The sequence below is a fragment of the Drosophila grimshawi genome, unplaced genomic scaffold (genome assembly GCF_018153295.1).
Source record: "Drosophila grimshawi isolate 15287-2541.00 unplaced genomic scaffold, ASM1815329v1 contig_1367, whole genome shotgun sequence".
In the NCBI taxonomy this organism is placed as follows: Eukaryota; Metazoa; Arthropoda; class Insecta; order Diptera; family Drosophilidae; genus Drosophila; species Drosophila grimshawi.
The window spans coordinates 9,678,432-9,700,034 of record NW_025062889.1 but is presented as its reverse complement, the minus strand read 5'-3'; the positions used below and the strand labels follow the sequence as shown (position 1 = coordinate 9,700,034).

Below are 21,603 nucleotides of genomic sequence, written 5' to 3'. Positions count from 1 at the left end.
TGAGACCAAGCGTTCCCAATTACAAACTGTCCAAAATGTGTAAAATACCAATTTCATTGTGCGAAAATACCATCTATTGGAAAAGTTAAAAAATGTACAATATTATTCAAATAATAAAAACAGTTCCAAAAATAAATTACTAAAGGAAAAGAGACCAAAAGTGGCAGTTTTGCTTGCATTTTTAATATTTCTTTGATTTGATAACCATCTTCGAAATATGTTTTCCATTATTTAGTATTTAATATTTGGAATAGATTACTTTGTGTGATTTGAATTTACGGGCACATTGTTAGCGGCGCCAATAATTATTCGTACTTGTTTTGATCGGCTTACCGGCTAACTATCGGCAAACTTAGGGATGAGCAAGGTTTTTGATAAATGGTTTATTTGGTCAAAACTCGACTTGTAAACAATACAAAATTGTCAACCGACGCTGCGGTTTTGTTGAAATCAATTAAGAATAATATTTAAGCACTATACCTGCTACAAAAATAAAATGTAAGCAATATATAATGCTGCCATCGATAAATCGTGTTAGGCGCATTGGTATCGATATTTTTCCATCATCATGTCATCACACTTTTTTTCTTGACGAATACATACATAAATTGAGAACCGCAGAGTGTTGGAAGTAAAAGTGCCACTGCAAGGAAAATTAAAATATAATCGTGTAGTACATTGTAAAACTTACAATAAGTTAGTGGTAAGTAACAAACAAGTGGTTTGTTATCTAAATAAGCACATATAGTATACATACACACATATGTAGTTATGTGTGTCTTTAAATTTTCTTTACCTGACCCCGTCGTCGACGCTCAAGTCTGTCGCCGCCATTTTCTTTTCGCTTTTGAACACCTTTTCTCTTAGCTATACGCTACGTCTGAATAATGTACATAACATACATGTACATACATATATATAACATTATATTCAATACACATGCATGTGTTTAATTATTGCGTATATATATTTTGCAGACTTTGTCACAGAGAATCGCCAAGACGCAAATAATTGATAAGTGATTCCGCTCCTGCTCATGAGTATTCATAGAGAAGGAGCTGAACTCGATCGCATTACAGTCAAAATCCACAATATGAAACGTAGCGCTTCCCGCTCACCAGGTAGAGGGAACATAGTACGAAACTCTCGCAGCATGGGTCGTGGCTACGATAATGGCGGTGGTGTGCCAGGTGATTCACCCGAACGCATGTCTCCGGAACGCATGCGACGCCGTTTGGATCGTTCTCCGAGTCCCCGTGGTCGCTATGGTTCGCCGCATCGGGAGGCGTACATGCGTGGTCCGCCGGCTGCCGAGCGTCCCGCTGGCTATAAGGTACTGTGTGTGAGTGCGTTGCCGCCCAAGGCGCCCGACGAGTTCATCGAGGAGACACTGTATCGCGAGTACAAGAAATTTGGAGATTTCAGTGTGCGTCTCGCCCACGACCTGGACGAACGGGTTGCCTACGTCTGCTTTCGCACGCCCGAAGATGCGCGCGAGGCCAAGCACCACAAGCCGCGTCTCATCATCTACGATAAAATGGCCATTGTAGAGCCCGTTTATAAATCAACAACTAGGCCGGAGTACAGGTAAGTCTAGTGTTAACTATAGTGATCGCTCGAAAATGGGAATTTGGTCTGGGCAATTTAGACCATTAAAAGCCTTGAGTCTGAATCTATATAAAAATGTTCGCTTAGCAAAGAAGTAGAATTAAAGTTTTGAATAGTTTTTGAATTTCGTTACTCGTTTAGATTTCGATTTTTGTTGCCCTTTATCCGGGATATTTTATTAGCTTAAGCTATACATTCCCAAATTGATTTTTTATTTTGGGCTCATCATTAAATTTATAAATATTGTATATACATAAAAGTATCAATCAGGATTTATTGTTGGCTAATTAGAATCACAACTGAAACCGAATCGTTTCAATTTTCGAACGATGACTTGAATACATTTTATACGTTTGCATATTAATATTAAGCGTTTAATTTATAGACCGCGTCACTCTATTTCGCCGCCGGACTATGAGCGATATCATTATTCGCGCTCGCCGATGGGGCCCGGCGTGCCCTTGGATCATCGACGGCCACCAGTCGATCCGTATGACCGCTATGGTCCGCCTCTACATCCGCATGCTGCTCATCCACGTGAATATCGACCCATGCACCATGAGTATCCACATCCGCCGCGCGGCCCACCCATGCATCGTGGTCATCCGCACACCCATCCGCATCATCTGCACGGCCATCCGCCCCCACATCAGTATGCACCAATGCGTCCGATGGCACCACGTCCGCATGTGCCGTACGAGAAGCCGGAGAGCAAGAAGGATAAGTTTCCCAATTATTTGCATCATGTGCAACCTGAAGATGATCCGCTCTCCACGCGCACACTCTTCGCTGGCAACCTCGAGGTGACAATTGCCGATGACGAGTTACGTCGTATTTTCGGTAAATATGGTGTAGTGGATGACATTGATATAAAGAGGCCGCCACCTGGCACTGGCAACGCATTTGCCTTCGTACGCTATCAGAATCTTGACATGGCTCATCGTGCCAAAATCGAGCTGTCCGGCCAGTACATTGGCAAGTTCCAGTGCAAGATTGGCTACGGCAAGGTGACGCCGGCCACACGCATGTGGATTGGTGGACTGGGTGCCTGGACTTCGGTGACACAGATCGAGCGCGAATTCGATCGATTTGGTGCCATCAAGAAGATCGAATATCAGAAGGGCGAACCGTATGCCTACATCCAATACGAGACCGTTGAGGCGGCCACATCCGCTGTCAAGGAGATGCGTGGCTTCCCGCTGGGTGGCCCCGAGCGTCGATTGCGCACCGATTTTGCGGAGCTGCCAGGTGCTACGCCAGTGGCCCCGTTCAAGAACTCAAAGCCGTCGTATGACGAGAGTGCCATGGAGTATCGACGACCTGAGTACGATCCGTACTATGAGGAGGCGGCTGCGTATGCACCGCGTGGCGGCTACTCACCATATCCGCCACGTGGCGGTTACCGTGGACGCGGTGGTGGCTATCGTGGCCGTGGACGTGGCATGTATCACTATCACAACGATGTACACCGGCCGCCACATCCGAGCGCTATGGGCGGTGTATCTGCTGTGCCGCCACCGGGCGGAGCCGACGATGAGTGGCGACGTCCGCCTGGCGAATCATACGATCGGGCTCGTTCTGGTTCGCGAGAACCGGGTGTCGAACGTTCGCGTTCCCGTTCACCGCTGAAGCGTGCACGCTCCCCCGGCTCGGATTCGGACACTTCGACGCGCCACACGGATGCACTGGGATCGGCGACCACCGTGCCAGAGGTGGCGCGCAAATGCAGCACGATTTGGACCGGTGCACTCATACTGAAGAGTTCCTTATTCCCGGCCAAATTCCATTTGACAGACGGCGACACGGACATTGTGGAGTCGCTGATGCGCGACGAGGAGGGCAAGCACAATTTGCGTATAACACAGCGATTGCGTCTGGATCCTCCCAAGCTGGAGGATGTGCAGAAGCGTATCGCCTCCTCATCGTCGCATGCCATATTTATGGGCCTTGCCGGCTCGACGGTGGACACCGATTGCGATGATGCCAGTGTGCAGACACGTCCGCTGCGCAATCTCGTCTCCTATTTGAAGCAGAAGGAGGCAGCTGGCGTTATTTCGCTGCTGAACAAGGAGACGGAGGCGACGGGTGTGCTGTATGCATTCCCACCGTGTGATTTCTCCACGGATCTGCTGAAGCGCACCTGTCACAGCCTCACCGAGGAGGGCCTGAAGGAGGATCATCTGGTCATTGTGGTTGTGCGTGGCGGCACCGCCTAAGACAATACTGGACAAACTGTGGGCAATCGCAACGATTACGATTAGGATTACTTTCGCCTGCGCAGTGATCGGAAGACAGCCGTAGACTGTCACAAAAACAACACCCACACACACCACACACACACACACTCCATGTAACCCATCTATACATATATGTATATGTATATGTATTGGTAGTAGCATAATTCAGTCAATATACAATTTGAGTAATAACCAATCAATCCCCCCCCTACTAACATCCAGTGACGACATGCCGTAACACAGCCAGACAAACAGACAGATCCAAAGACAAGAAACAAGACGGTTACTAATGAGTTTACAAAAAAAAAACCAACTGTATTAATCAAATTATTATTGTTCTTTTTACAGACCAATCAATCAATCAATATTTATGGTTATTTATGGTTTCTGTTTCTGTACATGATTCTTATTCTCTGTTAAGTGAGAGTGTCAAGTTTATACAGTTCATACAGTTTTAAATGATTTCTTTGAAAAATTACAATTGTGCCAAAAAGTTTTCAATATTCAATAACTATATTCGTTGTATATTTAACTTCAATTTATTTTACAAAAAAAAAAAACAACAACAACAAAAACTACAACAACAGTGTAAAGATTCATTTCAAGTTTTACTCTTCCCTATTTTGAAAATGCTTTGTATACAAATTTATTCTTTTTAAAATGTACAATTAGTGCAAAAACAACAACTACCAACAAAAAACCAAAAAAAAAAATAATAAGAGAAAAGTTCAAGAAAAAGAAGAAAAAAGAATTTAAATCAGTTTTTGTGTTAACTTTTTTTGTATATTGTGTTAATAAGTCGAATCAGTTTTGAGAGTTATGATTTGATTTTGAGAAATTTTGGTAATGTGAACAAAACAAAACAAATCGAAACAAATTGTGCAAAAAGTGCTTGAATGTTGTGGGGCCATCTAAAAACCGATATATATTATATCTATGATATGTGGGCATTGTTAAACCGAAAGTGAATCCGAATCTAAAATCGAAAATCGTATGTTTTTAATTTGAGTTGCGTTGTTCTGTTGCCCAAGAGAAGGAATGGAATCCGTCCTTTTTGCTAAGCCTTGTTTGCTATACACTACTATTGATGATGAATTGCCGTGTGTTGTTTTTAAAGTGGCTGAAATTTGATATTTGACCCATATCATTGTGCAGTGAGCTGTTCGTTCCAAGTTTATATGATTCTCTCAAAAATATCTGTTCCTCCTAATGTCTATGTTCGTTCATTTCCATCCGAAAAGAGAACGTCGTGTAGCATTTGTTTCAAAATGTTGTAATTGTTCAAATGGGTTTTGCAAATGTTACATCGGTTTTCTTATGGTTGCTCTCAACAAGTTCTGTGTCGTATGGTGTGTGTATATCTATAATACTATATAACTGAATGCATTCACTCCCCCCCACAAGACGATGAATGCATTATGTTCTTTGTGCATTGAAGTGTCAACTGTAAAATTTGATATATATATCTATATATATACACAAACTATGATTTTGATGCTCTATTGCTGAATATACAGCTGACAAGTGTGTGTATGTGTGCATGTGTGCGGCCGATATTATCAAATTATATATATTTATATATAGTATGACTACATTAACAGATTTCTACACAAGTTTAAACACAAATTTATAATGCATTGGAATAATAGCTGTTCAGATATCTAAATACTAAATAATTTAATTGGTTTTGTGACTCGTTAAATGAATAATATATAAAGGCAATTAATTATGCTTCACCATATTATATCTATTATATATATATATTTAACTGATATTCAAATAAATACAAGAACAAACGGAATACATTTCTGATGTGTGTGATTTGACTAGACATGTGATTTCTAAAGTGAGTTTCAATCAATTGTGTTTTAATCATGCTGCAACAAAAGTGAATATTTGCCAACTGAAATATATACTATGTATAATTTATATGTACATATTGTCTCCTAACAGGCAGGTAACAACATCAATTGGTAACTATACTATACCCGAGGACAACAGTTAAATCTTACATACGTCTTATCATCTATACAAATTTGCCTCATCTTCAATCGATTATTTAACATTTTTTTTTCAGAAATTTCATTCTAAAAATACTTAGCTATTACAAAATCATCGTTGTATGCACTTAGTCGTAATATAAATAAAATATTGTGCAGACGGCGAAATAATTGGGTGTCTGGATGGAGTAGGTAACAAAACCATCTTTGTCGGCATCCCACAGAAAGTTCACCATGGAGCAGAGGCCTTGCATAAGCAACTCACCAACGGACACCAGCACCACATAACGGTATCTGCTGAGCATAAAGATTACAAAGATGACAGTTGCGGTGCGATCTGATGATGCCATCTAACCCACCTATCGAAATCCATAAGCTTGATGCTGTCTTTTATTTCTTCGCTGACCTGGGCAGCCAAGTGGTAGGACTGCTTCGGATGGAATAAGTAATCCTCATTGTAATTTTTGTCCATGATGGTTCGCATGGCAATCTCCAGACGTTCCTTGATCAACGGATTCTTGGGATCCAAGCGATAGGTGGGCATATAACGTATATTCTCCTGGCGCACAACAAACAACAACAGGGAAGATAACAAATCTGGTATCAGATGTGCCTCATCATCACTTACCTTGGGAGTTGCACCCAGTGCGGCGACCACACTGGCACACTTGGTCAGGGAATCGCGCTGGCTGCTTATCTGCCTCTGCATGGTGACAAAACGAAAGTGTCGAAACAAAATGGATTATAATACATGCTACATGCTACATGCTAAATGCCACATGCTCCACAGCTCCCCCAACCCGCCCTCGACCCCATCTGGCAGCCCAGCAACAATCATATGCGTGACTTTGACAAATTCGTTACTTTCCACCCATGTTCGGATAGCGGAAAACAAGTATCCGTTTATTAAACCCACATAAAGTATCCATGTTTTTTTATTGGCCCAATGTAATCACAAAATCAATCGTACCTTCTCGCGTTCCTGGCCCAAACAGAGCGTCACTAGACCCGACCAATTCCGCGCAGCGCTAGCCATTTGATGCCGTGACGTGTTCTCTTCAATTTCCGAAGTCTTAAGTGCGTCGCGGCTTGCCATAAAACCGCAAATGATTATTATTGTATTATGCCACTTGCAGCCAGCTTGACAAAGTGCCTGCCTCCACCTCCTTCTCCTCCTACTCCTCAACTGTGTCGTCCTGGCAATGCGCCAAGACCAATGTTGAATCAATAATTGACACACATTACAGTTACACGAGCACAATTGGGTTAACCGACCTTGCCCTGCCTTACCTTCCCGGCTGTCAACTTGTAACCACTCCCACCATATAATCGTGGGATGACATATTGTTCTTTTTATTGTGTGACAGGTAATTTCATGTAAGCATTAAGCATGTTCTTCACAAAGGTTAACACTGTATACAAATTTAGGGAAAGCGAGCTTGTTGTAGCCATTTTTCAAAAACGGGAAGAAGATAAATTAGAGATTAGTAGAGAATGGGTATGCTATGAGTAATATTAGGAAACGGGAATGAAAGGTTCACCAACATAAATATTAAATCGGGGAAGTCTCCCCCCATTTTTTATGCCTTTACTGTTTCTCAAATGTCAAATGGGATTCTCTCAGAAATTTCAGCACGAAGGCGTGTTCAGATATGAACTTTCCCACTACGTAAATCCCGGAATTCGTTTAAGTTAATTCCTAATTATGAAGAAGGTGTAATCAATTTTTGAAGGAGTCCGAATTTGTTTTTAAGCCATTTCAGTAGCTATTTTACAAAATATCTAAAATAATATAAAGAAAGACACCTTTAAGACTAAAAATCAAGCATGCAGGATATTATGGTTACATGTATTAGGTTCATACATATAGAGCTTTATCCTAATGTAGAATTGTTGGAGGCACAAAAAGTCATGATTAATTACAACGATTAATACTTTACATTTTATTTGGTTTCCATATGTATAGTAGTTAATATATGTTGCTCATATGGCTTTCGTTACACTTTGAATTCGCATTAGACTTTGCATTTAATTTAGGTATGCACTTATATATATACACACACATATGAACATATACACAGTCAGTTACATAAAAAACACATAGACATGAATACATACATCATTATCAAATTATGGTTCGAGTATATATAGAAATATGCTATATATGCTACATATATATATACTAAATATATATATGTGTATATAAATTATATTTGCATATCTTTCGATTATGTTTTTTAACTTTAGTACATGCTACAAAAATGTATACAGCGATTCTCATTACACACATAATCAATAAGAAATGCTCAATAACAAAAAATGTTAAGAACTAGTGAAACAATACAATGTCAATACAAAAATAAAAAATACAAAAAAGTACAACTTTTTGGCCATTTTCAAGCGATTTAGTCCCGTTATTAAGTATGTTTAAGCTATGGTCTCAATGGCGATAAAAAACGCTGTATATTGGATTTTGTTTTGAAGGAGCACAACATCGAGGAACAATTACATGTGTTATTTTGTTACATATACATATGCATGATAGTTATAAATAGATTATTCGATTAGAGCGTCATCGTGCAAATTTTGGTGCAGACTTATGGTTCAATTTGTTTGTTTTTTTTTTTAAGGAAATTTCTAAATTGTCTTTTTGTTTTCTAATCGTGTTTTTTTTTTTTTTTTGTTTAAGATACTCGTACCAAAGTGGTGATTCTCAGTCGTGTAGTGGTCATGTATATGTATATGTAAAGCTTTAGTTGCGTACGCTTGACCATTAGCCGTCTCCGTATCGCAGACGTGTATGATTTATAACTTATCAAGTACATAAATACATTTAGTACTAAATAGACGTACATATCTCGTTTGAGTTCATAAAACATTGTTAAGTTTTGTAGTGGACACAGATTCAGTGGGTTTCGTTTAGTTAATGTATATATATATGTATATATATATATATATATATATATATATATGTAGTTACTTATAGATACTTTCTGGATTGTTGTAGGCCAATAAATAGACGCGATAATTTACCTATATGTGTAATTGTTATATGTATCCTTCTATTGGTTGGGTATTATTTTCTGCATTGATTTTCTCTTCATATTTTGTTTTGTTCTTTTAATTTAATGGAACCGTTATTTCATAACGCCACATTTGGTCCAAAATGTAAATATGTAAAATTCATAGCACGAGGCCGGCCTTAATCATTCGAGCGTACTTTGCGCAGCGAGCCGCGATTGAATTTGCAAATTGACTCGAGCAGCGCTGAGCGCGTGGGCTCATCCTCGCCAGCATCGGTGTCCTCGGAAGCGATGTTCGGCGTCGATGTCTGTCTCTCCACGGCGCCGCTGCTCGCCTGAATCTCCTGGCGCGGCAAATGCGTGGCCGGCATGAGTGCTGCGGGAGCGTTAAGAAGACAAAAGTTAGAAGTTGTGATAAATATTACCGTGAATTTAAATGAAAATTGCAAAATGAAAGCAAAAATAGCTACATTTGTGGCCAATCATTGTTGGTTCTTCGGGCGTGCTGTCGGAGCGAGTGATCGAGTCTGTTGCGCCAGCTGGGCCACCGCCAACAGCGACTTGGCTAGTTGATGAAGCCGTAGCAGCCGCCAGCGACAAGCGTCCATTGCTTGTTTGGAGCGAACCCTGTTGCTTAAGCTTCGATTGTTTGTGCTCTAATTTCTAAATAGTATACACAAAAGATACAAACAATATGGCAATAGGAAAATAAATAATAATAATAATTAAATGTGATAATAAGCGTACTGCTAACTAGAGAATGCAAACGCTTCGATTTCAGAAGTGATTCAAATTTGCAAATGTTAAATTTTCAATAAAAACTAAATCTTTTTGATGGTCATATAAATAATGATCCTATTTCGAAAGGATTAGCGAAAAATACGCTTTTAAAAACAGCATAATACAAATAAAATGTCTGAAGTACTGATTATCATTTCTGAAAACTCAATTTACTACTCAATTAGTTTAATTAATTGCTACTAACTGCTTTTTGCTTTGATTTGCGCTTCTCCTCCTCGGAGCTCATTAGCTCCTGCACGCGAACAATGCGCTTTTGGTTCTTCACCGATTTTTGCTCATCTCGCAAACGATTCTCGGCTTTCACAGCTGCTTGCCTGAGCTGTTCCTTTGCATTCTGAAAATATAATAGGGAAAACAAATGAGGCGCACTGAGTTGCTTGCATTATCTAACATTATTACCAAGGACAACTTGAAGTATGGCTTTTCAGACGTGGCTGGCTCATCGGCAGCGTATTGTGTGAAGAATCTGTGACCAAGCAGTTGCTCCAGGCTAGGCAGACCTGCCTTGCATGCTTCCTTCGACAAAATGCTCTCCAACAGACATTCTTTAAAAAGCAGTATAAAAAAAAACATTAGGCGGTCGTTGAATTGGTTATTAGCGATGTGCATACTTAATGCCTCGGGACATTCGGTGATTTGACGCACTACGGACTCCTGCAGTGGATAACCCATTGCCATTTCGAAGAGCACATGGCCAAAGCAGTAAACGTCAATAGTCTCCATTGAATGGATCTTGCTGTGCTGAACGAAAAATGGTCGATAAAAGGCCGGCACACCCAACAAATGATTCTCCACATCCAACAGCTTGACGCAGTCGTCCACAATTACAATGTTGCCCGCATGCAAGTGACCTATAATTGAATGAATATCGTTAAATTTATGGGGAAGGGAAATAAGCATAGCTGGCCACTACTTACCGTATGCATAGCCCTTGGAGTGCAGGAATATTAGGGCATCTAAAATCTGCTTGCCGTAGCTCGCCACTTGCTTCATGGAGAGAGCAGTGCGTCCCTTTGGATTGCCATACTTGGTCAAAAATGGATTCTTTGGCGTTGCTACCATGCAGAGCACATCCTTGAGGGTCCCATGCTTATGGAATCTGCATTAAAGCAAGAAAAAAAATATGCTCAGTAAGAATAAAGGTGAAGATTATGATTAAATAAAGAAAACTCACTTTCTAATAAACAAGCCACCGTTTTCCGTATTAGCTGCCAGAACTATGGCCTCGATGTGTGGATGTTGTAGGCCCATCAAGCTCTTAAGCACACCATTCATTTCCTTCTCATCGACGTATTTGTCTGGACCATACTCCAACCATTCGGCGACCATTTCAGCATTCGGATCCGTTGTGCCGGCATCAATTGAAACAGAATGACCGCCATTGCTGCCAGCGGCAAAATGCTTGCTCTGCTGCGATTGCGAGCCGCTCTTCACCAACTTGTTGCTGCTCTTCTCTGGCGGTTTGGTCGTCACCTTAAAGTAATGCTTGCGCAGCCGCCAGCCTATGGCACCCATTGTGCCGCCGAGTGCCCAAACCGTGTCGTTGCGCAAACAGAGCAATGCATGTTGCACGGCATGATCTGCAAGTAAGTAGGCTATTAGCATTCAAGAGTAACAAAGTAGAGTTTCTCAATTAACCATGGAATGATTGCGAGTAGCTTTCGGGATCAACGAAACGCTTGGCTGGCAGCGATGATGCCAATATGGGATTCATTAGTATTGTGTTTATGTAAACTTGCAAGGCTTCTTTCCGTTCAGCTATGAAGTCCGGTCGCATATTACCAAAGATGCGTTTGCCAGGCAATGGCAATTCGATGCCAGAGATACGAAGACTTTTGTGCAGCTTGCTGAACTCATTGTAGCGACGCAGAACGTTCCAGGTGCAATCTCCGCGCTGCACACGTAGTAAATATTCCTGTGAATATGCAATACATATATTTATATATATATGCAAGTATGTATGTATGTGTGTATATATATGTATGCATCTACACACACACACACAGCCCAGATATACCGTCATCAACAACAAATCATCGTCGTCGGCAGCGTCGCAGATTATTGATTTTTCATTTTGTGGCATATATAGATTTTCAAATATGGCATTTGCCACTTACCGTATGACCGTCGATCTCCTCAACTGTTGCGATTTCGCAGTTTATTGCCGCTGTGTCATCAATTGGTAATTTTTTTTCATATCTGCTCGCAAATATTGCCATTTGTTGGATGCAGATGCATTTTCAACTTCGCTTAAGCTAACGGCACTGCCAATATGTATGCGTGTGCGTGGTTGTATATATGTGTGTTTGTGTGCGTGTGTGTATACCTGTATCCACCCTTTAAGGACAAAAAAAATACACCGTGACGATGCACAAATTTAATGATAACTTCACAAATTCACTTTTGTCTTTTTATGCAGCACTTACAAAATATTTCTCGTTTTTGATGAAAACAACTGTTTTTTTTTATTATTATTGGTAGACAATCTGTTTAATAGTGTTGAGAAAAAAAACATCGAAAGCTCCAGCAGTCATTCTCATTTGAATTATCGACTTGTCAATTGGCCGATTACGAGTGAAACTGTGATTGTTTTGCTGCTTAAAAGTAGTCAAGCGTGCTAAGCACTACTATCGATTAAAGTGTGTAGCCCTGGCCAAGTAGCAAAAGTAACAAAACATAACATAATTTTTGCACACTACTACACAAATCAGCTGATCAGTGCTACTCGCTGTCCGAAATGCTTAATATTAGCAACAAAATAGCCGCCTGCTTGCAAGTAGTTAAAAAGTATGAATGGTTATTGGATTCCTACGTGTTGGTAAATAAGTTATACGCTTTACAGGAAACATATGACCATATTCTCTTAACATATAGGACTTTTATGTAAATGATCATTGGAGCAAACTGTCTGCAAGCTGGCAGAAGCACTTGGAACGCCTGCCAATAGATGCACTGAGCGAGCTGTTGCAGAGCGAAGACGATGTCAGTGGGGAAACCAGCCGTGTGCTTTGGCCCTTGGAACTGTTGGCGCTGCGCCAAGTGTTGCGCTCCCTATGCATTAGTAGGAGCCCCAAGATGCAGCTCGAAGTCGGTATAAACTAGTGCAGCATCATTCGACATATTCACGGCATATATATATAGGTTGCCCTGCCGTCTTGCCCGTTGCTGGAGCACCGTAAGCTGAAGCACATGTTCATGAAGTGTGTCAAGCCCAAGAAGGCGCATGAAATCAAGCGAATGGCCGCATTTTGTGCGCGCAGCTGCGATCACACGGCGATTGATTTTGTTGTGGACTTTGGCGCCGGCCTCGGACATTTGGCTCGCGTTCTGGGCTATGGCTATGGCATCCAAGTGTGTTGCTTCGAGATGCAGGCAGAGTTGAACCGACAGGCGCTGGCTATTGATGACAAACTGGAGAGCATAGCTGCAAAACACATGAGCGCCAGCGAAAGAGTACATTTTAAGAGACCGGCACATCTTACACAGCGTCTGACGAGCAACACAAAGCCAGGGGAGTTCATTGAAAGCATCAGGGAGGCGTTTCAATTGCCGCCAGACTGTGACTTTCAGTTTGGCATCATTGGCCTGCATCCGTGTGGTGATCTGGGCGCTACTCTCATGCGCATCTTTCTCAGCTGTAAGCAAGCTAAATTTCTGAACTTTGTTGGCTGCTGTTACCAAAAAATGAGCACACAACAAACCCATCCCCAAATGGAACTGCATGGATATCCGCTTAGCTCACAGCTGTTACGGCTATCGAGCAACCAATCTCAACTCAGCTACGAGGCACGTGAAATAGCCTGTCATGCAATAGAATCCTATCGCGATCGCCTCCAAGCGGGTCAATATGAATTCCTCAAGATACATTCGCTGCGTGCGGCTGCTGAACGCATTATTGTGCAACACATGCCCGATTTGCGACACTCTGCACTCCGCAACGTAAAACACGTGCCTGGCATGACCTTCAATGAGTGAGCCTTGTTAATATCCTTGAATCTATTTCTCTGACTAAAATTTGTTTTCCATTTTAAATGTTAGCTATTTTCAAAAGGCTATCGTCGGCACAAAGTTTGCCATGCTGCCAGCTGGGAATCCTGACCAAATTGAAGCAGATTTATGGCATTGGCGTCGCATTGTTTGCTTTTATGCGCTGCGCCTCATGCTGGCGCCACAGGGTAAGCCGCTCTCAACAAATTGCTTATATATATATATATATATAAACATTTATTGTTTTCAGTGGAAAGCATTATTTTGTATGACCGCGCAATGTTTCTTCTAGAAAATGGTATGCTATAAAGTCACATCTTTTTGTCTATCTTTGTTAATGCTTGCTTTTTTATTTTTAAGATTGCCAGGTCAATATCGAGGCCATTTTTGATCCTCGCATCTCGCCAAGAAATCACATCACCAGCGCCATAAAGAGCTGAACTTCTAAAGTTAATGCGAAAAGTACATAAATTTCGTTACAATTCAATTAGCAGTTTTAAAATATAAATAAAATGACAGAGAGCAGTAATCGTTGCCAACCCAACTTTGAATATTTACTCATTTCATTAATTCTTAATCAGCAAAAAGTTGTAGTCATCTGGTCTTAAGCAAATGTTAAGTTTTAATTTTATATTAGATACGAAACATACATACATGTATGTATTTAGGTTTAAGCATTTTCTTTTCGCATAAGTAATTCACTGTCGGTTGTTAGCTGCTATCGCAGCTATATTATCGATAGTGGTCACTGAGTACCGCTCTTAAGAGAAAGAGCACAAATTATTTCTCTTTCGATAATGATTGTATTTCTCTGCAACCCTTCGTATCGTTGATTCAGTCGGCATAGTGCTCAGTGCAAGTCAAGTAGTGTTGTTTAAAAGTGCTCGATGGTGTCCAGCAATTTGGAAGGGCGTTTAAATGAGACAAACAGAGACTATATAAATATTGATGACGAGCGGGAATTTTACACTAATCATTACAATATATTGCGCAATGTAATCTACAACGAATTAAAGAAGGAGATGCCACTGTCCAAGTGGTTATGTGGACACAAATTGGGCGGTAAATGAAATACTTATTGAGAGAAAAGTGCGAATTCGTCGCGAGCATTCATTTGGTTTACGTGGCATACGCAAATGCAATACAGATTCACAACTGATATACACACGCTCAAATAAGGTATCGGTGTATGTGCTTTGTGCTTTGTGCTCTGTGCTTTCAATTCCTCTAATAACTCCTCTAAGGGGTCGAAAAAAATTGGATTGTCAAGATCACTCCGCCTTCCCAATCCTATATACCTCTTAGTGCAAAAAGCGATAAATCCATATATGTCACACAATTTAAACGCTTGACCAAGTTTTAAAGGTATATTGCCTCCAAAATTCACAAAAGCCTATATCTACTGCAATTTGAAGGCAAACATAGTAGGTATATAAGCCTACACTCATTCTGTTCCTTGTTACCTGTTATCCGCTGGAATAACTTATGGTATCCCTAGTTTTTGTTTACTTGACTTGATATTTTGAATATATATTCTCGTAAGATTTTAAAGTTAGTCACCAAATTTGAGGTCTAAATTGCTGGTTACGTCTTTCGTCTACGTTTCCTAGAATTTTAGAGTTATAGTAAAATATAGATCTCACAGTCATTGAGCTTGAATCACCATATAACAAAAGTAATCTATTGATTCCTTTTCAACCACAAGAAGGTTGTCAATTATGATTTTATTGAGAGATTATGATGTCATTAAGTCAATTACTATAATGATTATAGATTTGCAATTGCATGTTATCAGTTGAATTGTTCAGCTTTCTACCTAAAATGTATTACACATTTTATGAAGTTCGTTCCGATTCGTAATTAAATTGATATAGAATAACCAGTATTGTTTCGGAAAAAAGTGTATAATGAAATTATGAAAAATTGTGTAACAGACAGTTGGGATATATATATATTCTTGATCAGCAGCAAAAGCAGAGTCGATAAGGTTATGTTGGCAGGTCCGTCAGGGACTATAAGAACTGGAAACTTTAAAATATTTAAATATATATAATTATTATATATGTAATTATATTTTAACAAATACATTAGAATTCTTAAATTTTCCTCATTCGGCTAAACAGGAAGTTATGCAGACAATTTAAAGATAGCAAAACCCGATGAGTTCGATTTGTTGATTATTCTGAAATTTCCCGTGAACAATCTGATTATTGTGAAGAAGGACACAAGAAAGCCGGGCAATGTTACCTTGGACATGACGAAGGTGCTAGAATTGCTGCAATGTCATCCGCCACACAAAGACATGTATCAGGAACTGAAAAGATTGGTTACGCCCGAGAATTTTCTGCTCGAGGATAAGCTGCAGAGCATGATAAGTGGTGCTGTGACACGGGCTCTAAGTCGAATGAGCTACGAAATTAATGTCAATGGCAAGGACGCGAGAATTGTGTACAAGAGATGTGGTCCAGCACACACGATGTACATCAATGAGCCGGATATCAAATACTCTGTGGATTTTGTGCCAGCCATTAGATTAGATGCGGAACAGAATATTCTCAGCCCGGAGAAACGTGAATATTTCAAGGACACTCGCTATTGGGAAGCAATACCCAAACCCATGAAACCCTTCGAAAAGGATAATGTCTCATTCCGTGCGTCCTACTATGAGGCCGAGCTTGCAATGCTCAAGAACAAATACCGGTTGAAGGACGCAGTAAGATTCATGAAGAAATTCCGTGATAGCCATCCAAATATGAACAATCTGAAAAGTTACTATATCAAGACCCTATTTCTGTGGCAAGTGACGAAGAAGCCTGATTACTATTGGAGTATGGGGCAGCTAAAGGACATATTGATCGATGTGAGTGTAATTTATACATATAAATAGATATCTGTATTGAACATTTTGTATAATCGATTAAGTTTTATTGTTAACAATCGGCATTTGGCGAGGAATCGATATAAATCGATTTCCGATAGCAATTAAATTTTTTAAGCAAAGCGTATTTTCATATTGAACAGATATAGATATAGACTTAAGATATAGACTTCGAACGTGGATATAATACGCCCTGACTAATATCAGGAAGTTGAGTTCAGGATATATTCCATCGAGCATTTGAAGAACAATAACCAAAAGTTAATATCACTTATAAAATACTTATAAATTATAAATCACTTATTAATCGTTTTATATTTTTGCATAGATGTTTCGAGAGCTGAAAAAATCACTTGCAACATCCAATAGGAATGGTAAGCTGCCTTTCTTCTGGGACCCCCAACTGGATTTGTTTGGGAGCTTCAATCAAAACCAACGCGATCAAATGTTCAATTGCGTTGCGAAGAAGCTGTATACGCTGGAGAGAGCCGATGGCAACCTGACGGATGACATCGATCTGAATGTGACATCCTCGTTCAGTACACGTTGGGACCGAGGCGCTCCCATGATCAATCGAAATTTGGTGCGAGGCGGTTCTCGGCAGGAGGAGATAGTGGAACAACCACTTTGGGAGCGAGTCTATCCTATGCTCGAGGAGATGGTGGAACAACCACTTAGAGAGGTAGGGGAACAACCTGATTCCTCCTGGAAATGTGTCATTGCCTAATGGAAATGTTCGAGTGAGTTTCAAGACTTTATTTAACAGCAAAATGTAAAGAAAAATTTGTTTATATAGCTTCATATAATTTGTTGGGGGCTTATTTCTAGAAAATGTGCTTTAGATGTAGACGCGTGATGTTCCCTCCCGTTTGGTTAAGTCACTTACAGGCCGCCGCCGGAGCGATCGACGCTGATCTTCTGCTTGAGATTGGCCGCCTCGTGCTTCTGTTCCTCCAGCTCGGCCATGCGAGCAAAACGGGAATAGGCCACATCGCCCGTCTTTATCGCTGACATCATCTGTTGAATTCCCAATGTATTCAATTCAGTTTTATACCCAAATGTCAAAGATATATAAATATGTTTGTACACCACTTGCCTGTAGATATTCATCGAGTTCCACCTGGCCGTTCATGTTGGTGTCGATCTCCTTAAGGATGTCGTGCAACTGTTCGCCGGATACATCGCCATCGCCAAAGTTCTTGAGCGCACGACGGATATCATTGATAGAGACGTATCCCTTTTTGTCCTTGTCAATGAGCTCGAAGCGTTTCACATAGGTCTGAATCTCCTCCTTGGACAGTTTGATGGGTATTCTCTCCTTGGATGTGCGATTGATGGCGTGTCCCATTTCGTTGGCCAAGAATTCAGTGGCAAGCGTGATCTGACGCTGTTTCTCGTCCTTGGACCACTGCAGCTCCTCGCCCATAATGTCGACGACGGCGGGCAGCGCCTCCGATGCGGCCTGCACATTGAGGAAGGACAAACGCATCCGGCGTGCAATCATATCGACAGCGGTGCAGGCGTACTCACGCACACCATAACGAATCTCCGCATCGATGTAGGGAAACTCCGGATGGATGCGATTACCGATGATGGGCCAACGTTTGCCCGTCAGCGATGCCATCTTGGCAACGGCAAACGCACGATCACCATACGACTTGGCCAGATGCTGGGCCACCTCGCATTCCAGCCCGAAATCCTGCACCAGTCGTATATACATCGTTGGTGTCCAGCCCTGACCGCCCTCAATTTTCAAGAACGCCGTAACAGCCTCGGGACGCTCCGGTTTCAGATTGCAGGCTGGCAAAGATAGAGAGATTATTTATACTTGGATTAGTTATGAGTTAATTGCAGCTATTGTAATCTCAATTAAGGATCGCTAGTAGTTACCCTTGATGGCCGCATCGACAGTGTGCTCAGCCATGGCTCTGTAAGTGGTCCACTTGCCGCCGGCAATGGTGATCATATTGGAGGAGCTAACATGGACGATGTGATTGCGCGCCAGAGACTGTGTATCGTCCTTGTTGGGATCGGAGACGAGGGGGCGAATGCCGCTCCAGGCGGATAGGACGTCGCCACGACGCACCTCAACGTCGGCATTGAGATAGTTCTTGATTTCGCTGAGAATAAACTGAATCTCGTCCTCGGTGGGTGTGGGACTGTGCGTAATTTCGCAGGGTAGATCTGTGGTGCCGGCAATCGTTTGCCGTTGCCAGGGCAGGAAGAAGATGACGCGTCCATCGGATGTCGAGGGATCGAGCAGACCCATCTGATCGGGACTGTAATAGCCGGGTAGCACAATGTGCACACCGGAGCTGGGACAGCAGATGCTCTTCACCGTCGGATCGTCCATTTTGCGTATGGAATCGGTGAAGGGGCCGGTGGCATTGATGATGCACTTGGCCTTCACCGTGAACTCCTTGCCCGTGATATTATCCTTTACCTTGGCGCCGCACAGTACCTTCTTCCCGGTGCCGTCGTCCTTCTTGAGCAGCTCCTGCACCTCCACATGATTGCACACAGTGGCTCCATGGCGGGCAGCCGTCAATGCGACAGCGAGACACATGCGTGCATCATCCTGCTGGCCATCGTAGTAGACAATGGCGCCGCACAGCTTGTCCTTCTTCAGCATGGGGAACAGCTCCAATGCATCCTTCTTCGACAACAGATACGAGCTCTTCACATTGCGATCGCCGGCCACAAAATCGTACGCCTTAATGCCCACCCAGAAATACGGCACCTGCCACCACCTGAAAAACATATATTTATACATATATATTTAATAAGACCTATATATATGTATATATATCGCCAGTTATTGCTATTTACGTGTAGACGGGCAGCATGATGGGCAACGGATGCGTCAAATGTGGCGCCGATTCAAGCATTGTGGCACGTTCCGCCAGCGCCTCCTTAACCATTCTATATTGCTCAAGGTCTAGCTGTAGCGATAATCAGAAATATACAAGCATTACTTCTAGCCTAGTGGATAAATTCTCAAAAAACTAAAAATATATATGAAAAGAGTTTAAAGTGCTCTATGAGTTAAAAGAGAACTGAAAAGAATATTTTATTTTATTTCCAATTCAAAAAATATATTATTCAAATTAGAATTGAATAGAATATTTTATAATATTTCGAATTAAATAGAATATTTAAGTTTTAAATAGGCAATGCTTCCCTGGGAAGAACTCTGAAATATGATGAAGGCTTTCAGTAATCCACCTAATAACTTAGACTTTTATCTAACTTCAGGGATTTAAAAAATGAACAAATGAAGAATAAGGTAAACATGAATGTAAATATGTTTGTCTATTGGCAACTATTTCTATTTCTGTTCGTACTTACGCCTAGAATCGCCTTCTGCAGATAACGGACACCGCCGTGAATTAGTTTCGTTGAGCGGGATGAGGTTCCGCTGGCAAAGTCATCCATTTCAACGAGCGCCGTCTTGAGACCTGTGTCCAAATTCCAAAAATATAATAATACAGCACTTATTTAAATACTTATGATAAAGGTTGCAAACCTCTCGTTACGGAGTCGAAGGCACAGCCAACGCCTGTGGCGCCACCGCCAATGATGAGCACATCGAATTCCTCGCCGCTCATCAGGGATTTGATTTGTTCGCTGCGCATGGGCAAAGTGCGCTTCCGTTTTGGTGGACGTTGAACGGCATTGTTGACCTTTGGTTGCAAGATATTAACGATATTAACGCTGTTAGTCAGAGCTTAAGCATGGCTTTTAAGTTAGTGCTTACCACATGTGGCGAGTTCCAACGATCGATGCTCCATGAGGCAATCACAGAGCCCACACAGGCGCTGGCGGCGGTGACGCCGAATTTAAACATACGCGACGACATCTTCTCTCAAGGGCACCAAATTCCCTTTTGCTCTTTGCTAAATCAAAATAATGATTCAAACAAATAAAATATTGTTAATTAATTAGTTGTTTGCGCTCTTCCAAAGCACTCTCTCTTTACTACAGAGAGCAACAAGTGAGAGTGTTTAATGACTAACGAAAAAGCTCATTTTGTTGCGAACTTTTTAGCGCTGCCGGCGCGCGCAGCATTGGAAGCATTGAGTATGTTCCATTCCAACATACCATAATGCCCACACTATAAGTGACAAAAAAAAAAACCAAAGTATGTTAAATCGATATGGGTGCGTTGCGTTCCATGACGTGCCCGCCGGAAGAATGCTTAAGATTTACTCAAACAGAGCTTTAAACGCCACTGCGGAAGTGATCAGTTATGTTGCCTTTGAGCTTTTCCAAAAAAAGTGCTTACGGCGAAAAGGGTGGGTTTCCAGCGCTAGTTGTGCGCAACACGCAATAAAATCAGAATATAATTCAATCAAATTCACAGCGTCAACGGCGGCGGCATTTATTTAAAAAAATTTCTCTATTCGATTAATTTTTTTTTTTTTTTGTTCGTCGAGCGTAATAGCAAATGATTACATCAGAGTTTTATACACTTGAATTTTACACATTCGACTCACGGCGTGCACGGCTGTTGTTGCTGTGTCAGCTGCTGCGGCTGCTTTGAGCTGGGTCAAATTGTGTATTAAGCTTACCGTTGTTGTTATTCTGTTGTTTGCTGGAATTTATGTAGCAGCTGGAAATCGTATGAACTGCTGCTGCTGCTGCTAGCTGCCCCGTCTGTTCGCTCTGCCTTAGATTTTGCCACTGCCACCGCTTCGCTTGATAGTCGTCGTCGCTGTGTACGCTGGCCGTTTTGCAGCTGGGCTGACAATCGGACGAGTGGGGTTGGGATGCAACTATTACAATTGCAGCTTTTTTGGCTCAGAGAGCATGCAATTCACCTTGCGTTCTACACCCCCTTTTCGAACCAATGAGAAACAGCTGATGTGCGATGTGAATCGCACTCTCATCAAAGATGTCTAAAACACTCTAATTGGCTGCCGCCAAGCATTCGACGGCAAAAACGGACAACTCACGAGCTCTATTCGGAGACGGAGACTCGTGTTTATTTGTTTGTCTGGTTGTATTTGTGAATGATGCGATGCTATGCGTTCACCTTGTGGCTGAACTGAACTGAACGGGCGTCTTTT

At 41.5% G+C, this 21,603-nt stretch overlaps 6 protein-coding genes across 8 annotated transcripts; 3 read left to right on the top strand and 3 right to left on the bottom strand.

Annotated features, from left to right (window-relative positions):
• The first annotated feature begins 596 nt into the window (after window positions 1-596).
• LOC6560879 (RNA-binding protein spenito) lies at window positions 597-5,636 on the top strand. The gene is made up of 3 exons (XM_001986259.2): window positions 597-703; window positions 978-1,587; window positions 1,994-5,636. Exons 2-3 carry the CDS (start codon window positions 1,037-1,039, stop codon window positions 3,822-3,824), a joined length of 2,382 nt encoding a protein of 793 aa, XP_001986295.1. The 5' UTR covers window positions 597-703; window positions 978-1,036; the 3' UTR covers window positions 3,825-5,636.
• Window positions 5,637-5,640: 4 nt separating this feature from the next.
• LOC6560878 (dynein light chain Tctex-type protein 2B) lies at window positions 5,641-6,603 on the bottom strand. Of its 3 annotated transcripts, XM_032734189.1 has the most exons (3): window positions 6,474-6,603; window positions 6,205-6,404; window positions 5,644-6,142 (listed from the first exon to the last, which is right to left on the bottom strand). In XM_032734189.1, exons 1-3 carry the CDS (start codon window positions 6,552-6,554, stop codon window positions 5,974-5,976), a joined length of 450 nt encoding a protein of 149 aa, XP_032590080.1. In that variant the 5' UTR covers window positions 6,555-6,603; the 3' UTR covers window positions 5,644-5,973. The 3 variants fall into 3 exon arrangements, with proteins under 3 accessions (XP_032590078.1, XP_032590080.1, XP_032590079.1); XM_032734187.1 differs by having other exon boundaries at window positions 5,641-6,142; window positions 6,205-6,603; XM_032734188.1 differs by having other exon boundaries at window positions 5,645-6,139; window positions 6,205-6,603.
• A 1,468-nt stretch (window positions 6,604-8,071) lies between these two features.
• LOC6560850 (PX domain-containing protein kinase-like protein) lies at window positions 8,072-11,992 on the bottom strand. Its single transcript, XM_001986257.3, has 9 exons — window positions 11,787-11,992; window positions 11,308-11,584; window positions 10,844-11,249; window positions 10,587-10,768; window positions 10,281-10,520; window positions 10,069-10,214; window positions 9,854-10,003; window positions 9,339-9,531; window positions 8,072-9,244 (listed from the first exon to the last, which is right to left on the bottom strand). Exons 1-9 carry the CDS (start codon window positions 11,886-11,888, stop codon window positions 9,048-9,050), a joined length of 1,893 nt encoding a protein of 630 aa, XP_001986293.1. The 5' UTR covers window positions 11,889-11,992; the 3' UTR covers window positions 8,072-9,047.
• Window positions 11,993-12,365: 373 nt separating this feature from the next.
• On the top strand, window positions 12,366-14,190 carry LOC6561189 (protein RRNAD1). The gene is made up of 6 exons (XM_001986256.2): window positions 12,366-12,487; window positions 12,544-12,756; window positions 12,811-13,640; window positions 13,708-13,844; window positions 13,907-13,954; window positions 14,017-14,190. Exons 1-6 carry the CDS (start codon window positions 12,407-12,409, stop codon window positions 14,094-14,096), a joined length of 1,389 nt encoding a protein of 462 aa, XP_001986292.1. The 5' UTR covers window positions 12,366-12,406; the 3' UTR covers window positions 14,097-14,190.
• A 302-nt stretch (window positions 14,191-14,492) lies between these two features.
• On the top strand, window positions 14,493-17,625 carry LOC6561120. Its single transcript, XM_001986255.2, has 4 exons — window positions 14,493-14,718; window positions 15,780-16,516; window positions 16,863-17,274; window positions 17,363-17,625. Exons 1-3 carry the CDS (start codon window positions 14,544-14,546, stop codon window positions 17,259-17,261), a joined length of 1,311 nt encoding a protein of 436 aa, XP_001986291.1. The 5' UTR covers window positions 14,493-14,543; the 3' UTR covers window positions 17,262-17,274; window positions 17,363-17,625.
• Window positions 17,276-21,603, bottom strand: LOC6561119 (glycerol-3-phosphate dehydrogenase, mitochondrial). Its single transcript, XM_001986254.3, has 9 exons — window positions 21,355-21,603; window positions 21,106-21,277; window positions 20,292-20,430; window positions 20,061-20,217; window positions 19,883-19,992; window positions 19,364-19,476; window positions 18,425-19,284; window positions 17,631-18,334; window positions 17,276-17,551 (listed from the first exon to the last, which is right to left on the bottom strand). Exons 3-9 carry the CDS (start codon window positions 20,391-20,393, stop codon window positions 17,417-17,419), a joined length of 2,181 nt encoding a protein of 726 aa, XP_001986290.1. The 5' UTR covers window positions 20,394-20,430; window positions 21,106-21,277; window positions 21,355-21,603; the 3' UTR covers window positions 17,276-17,416.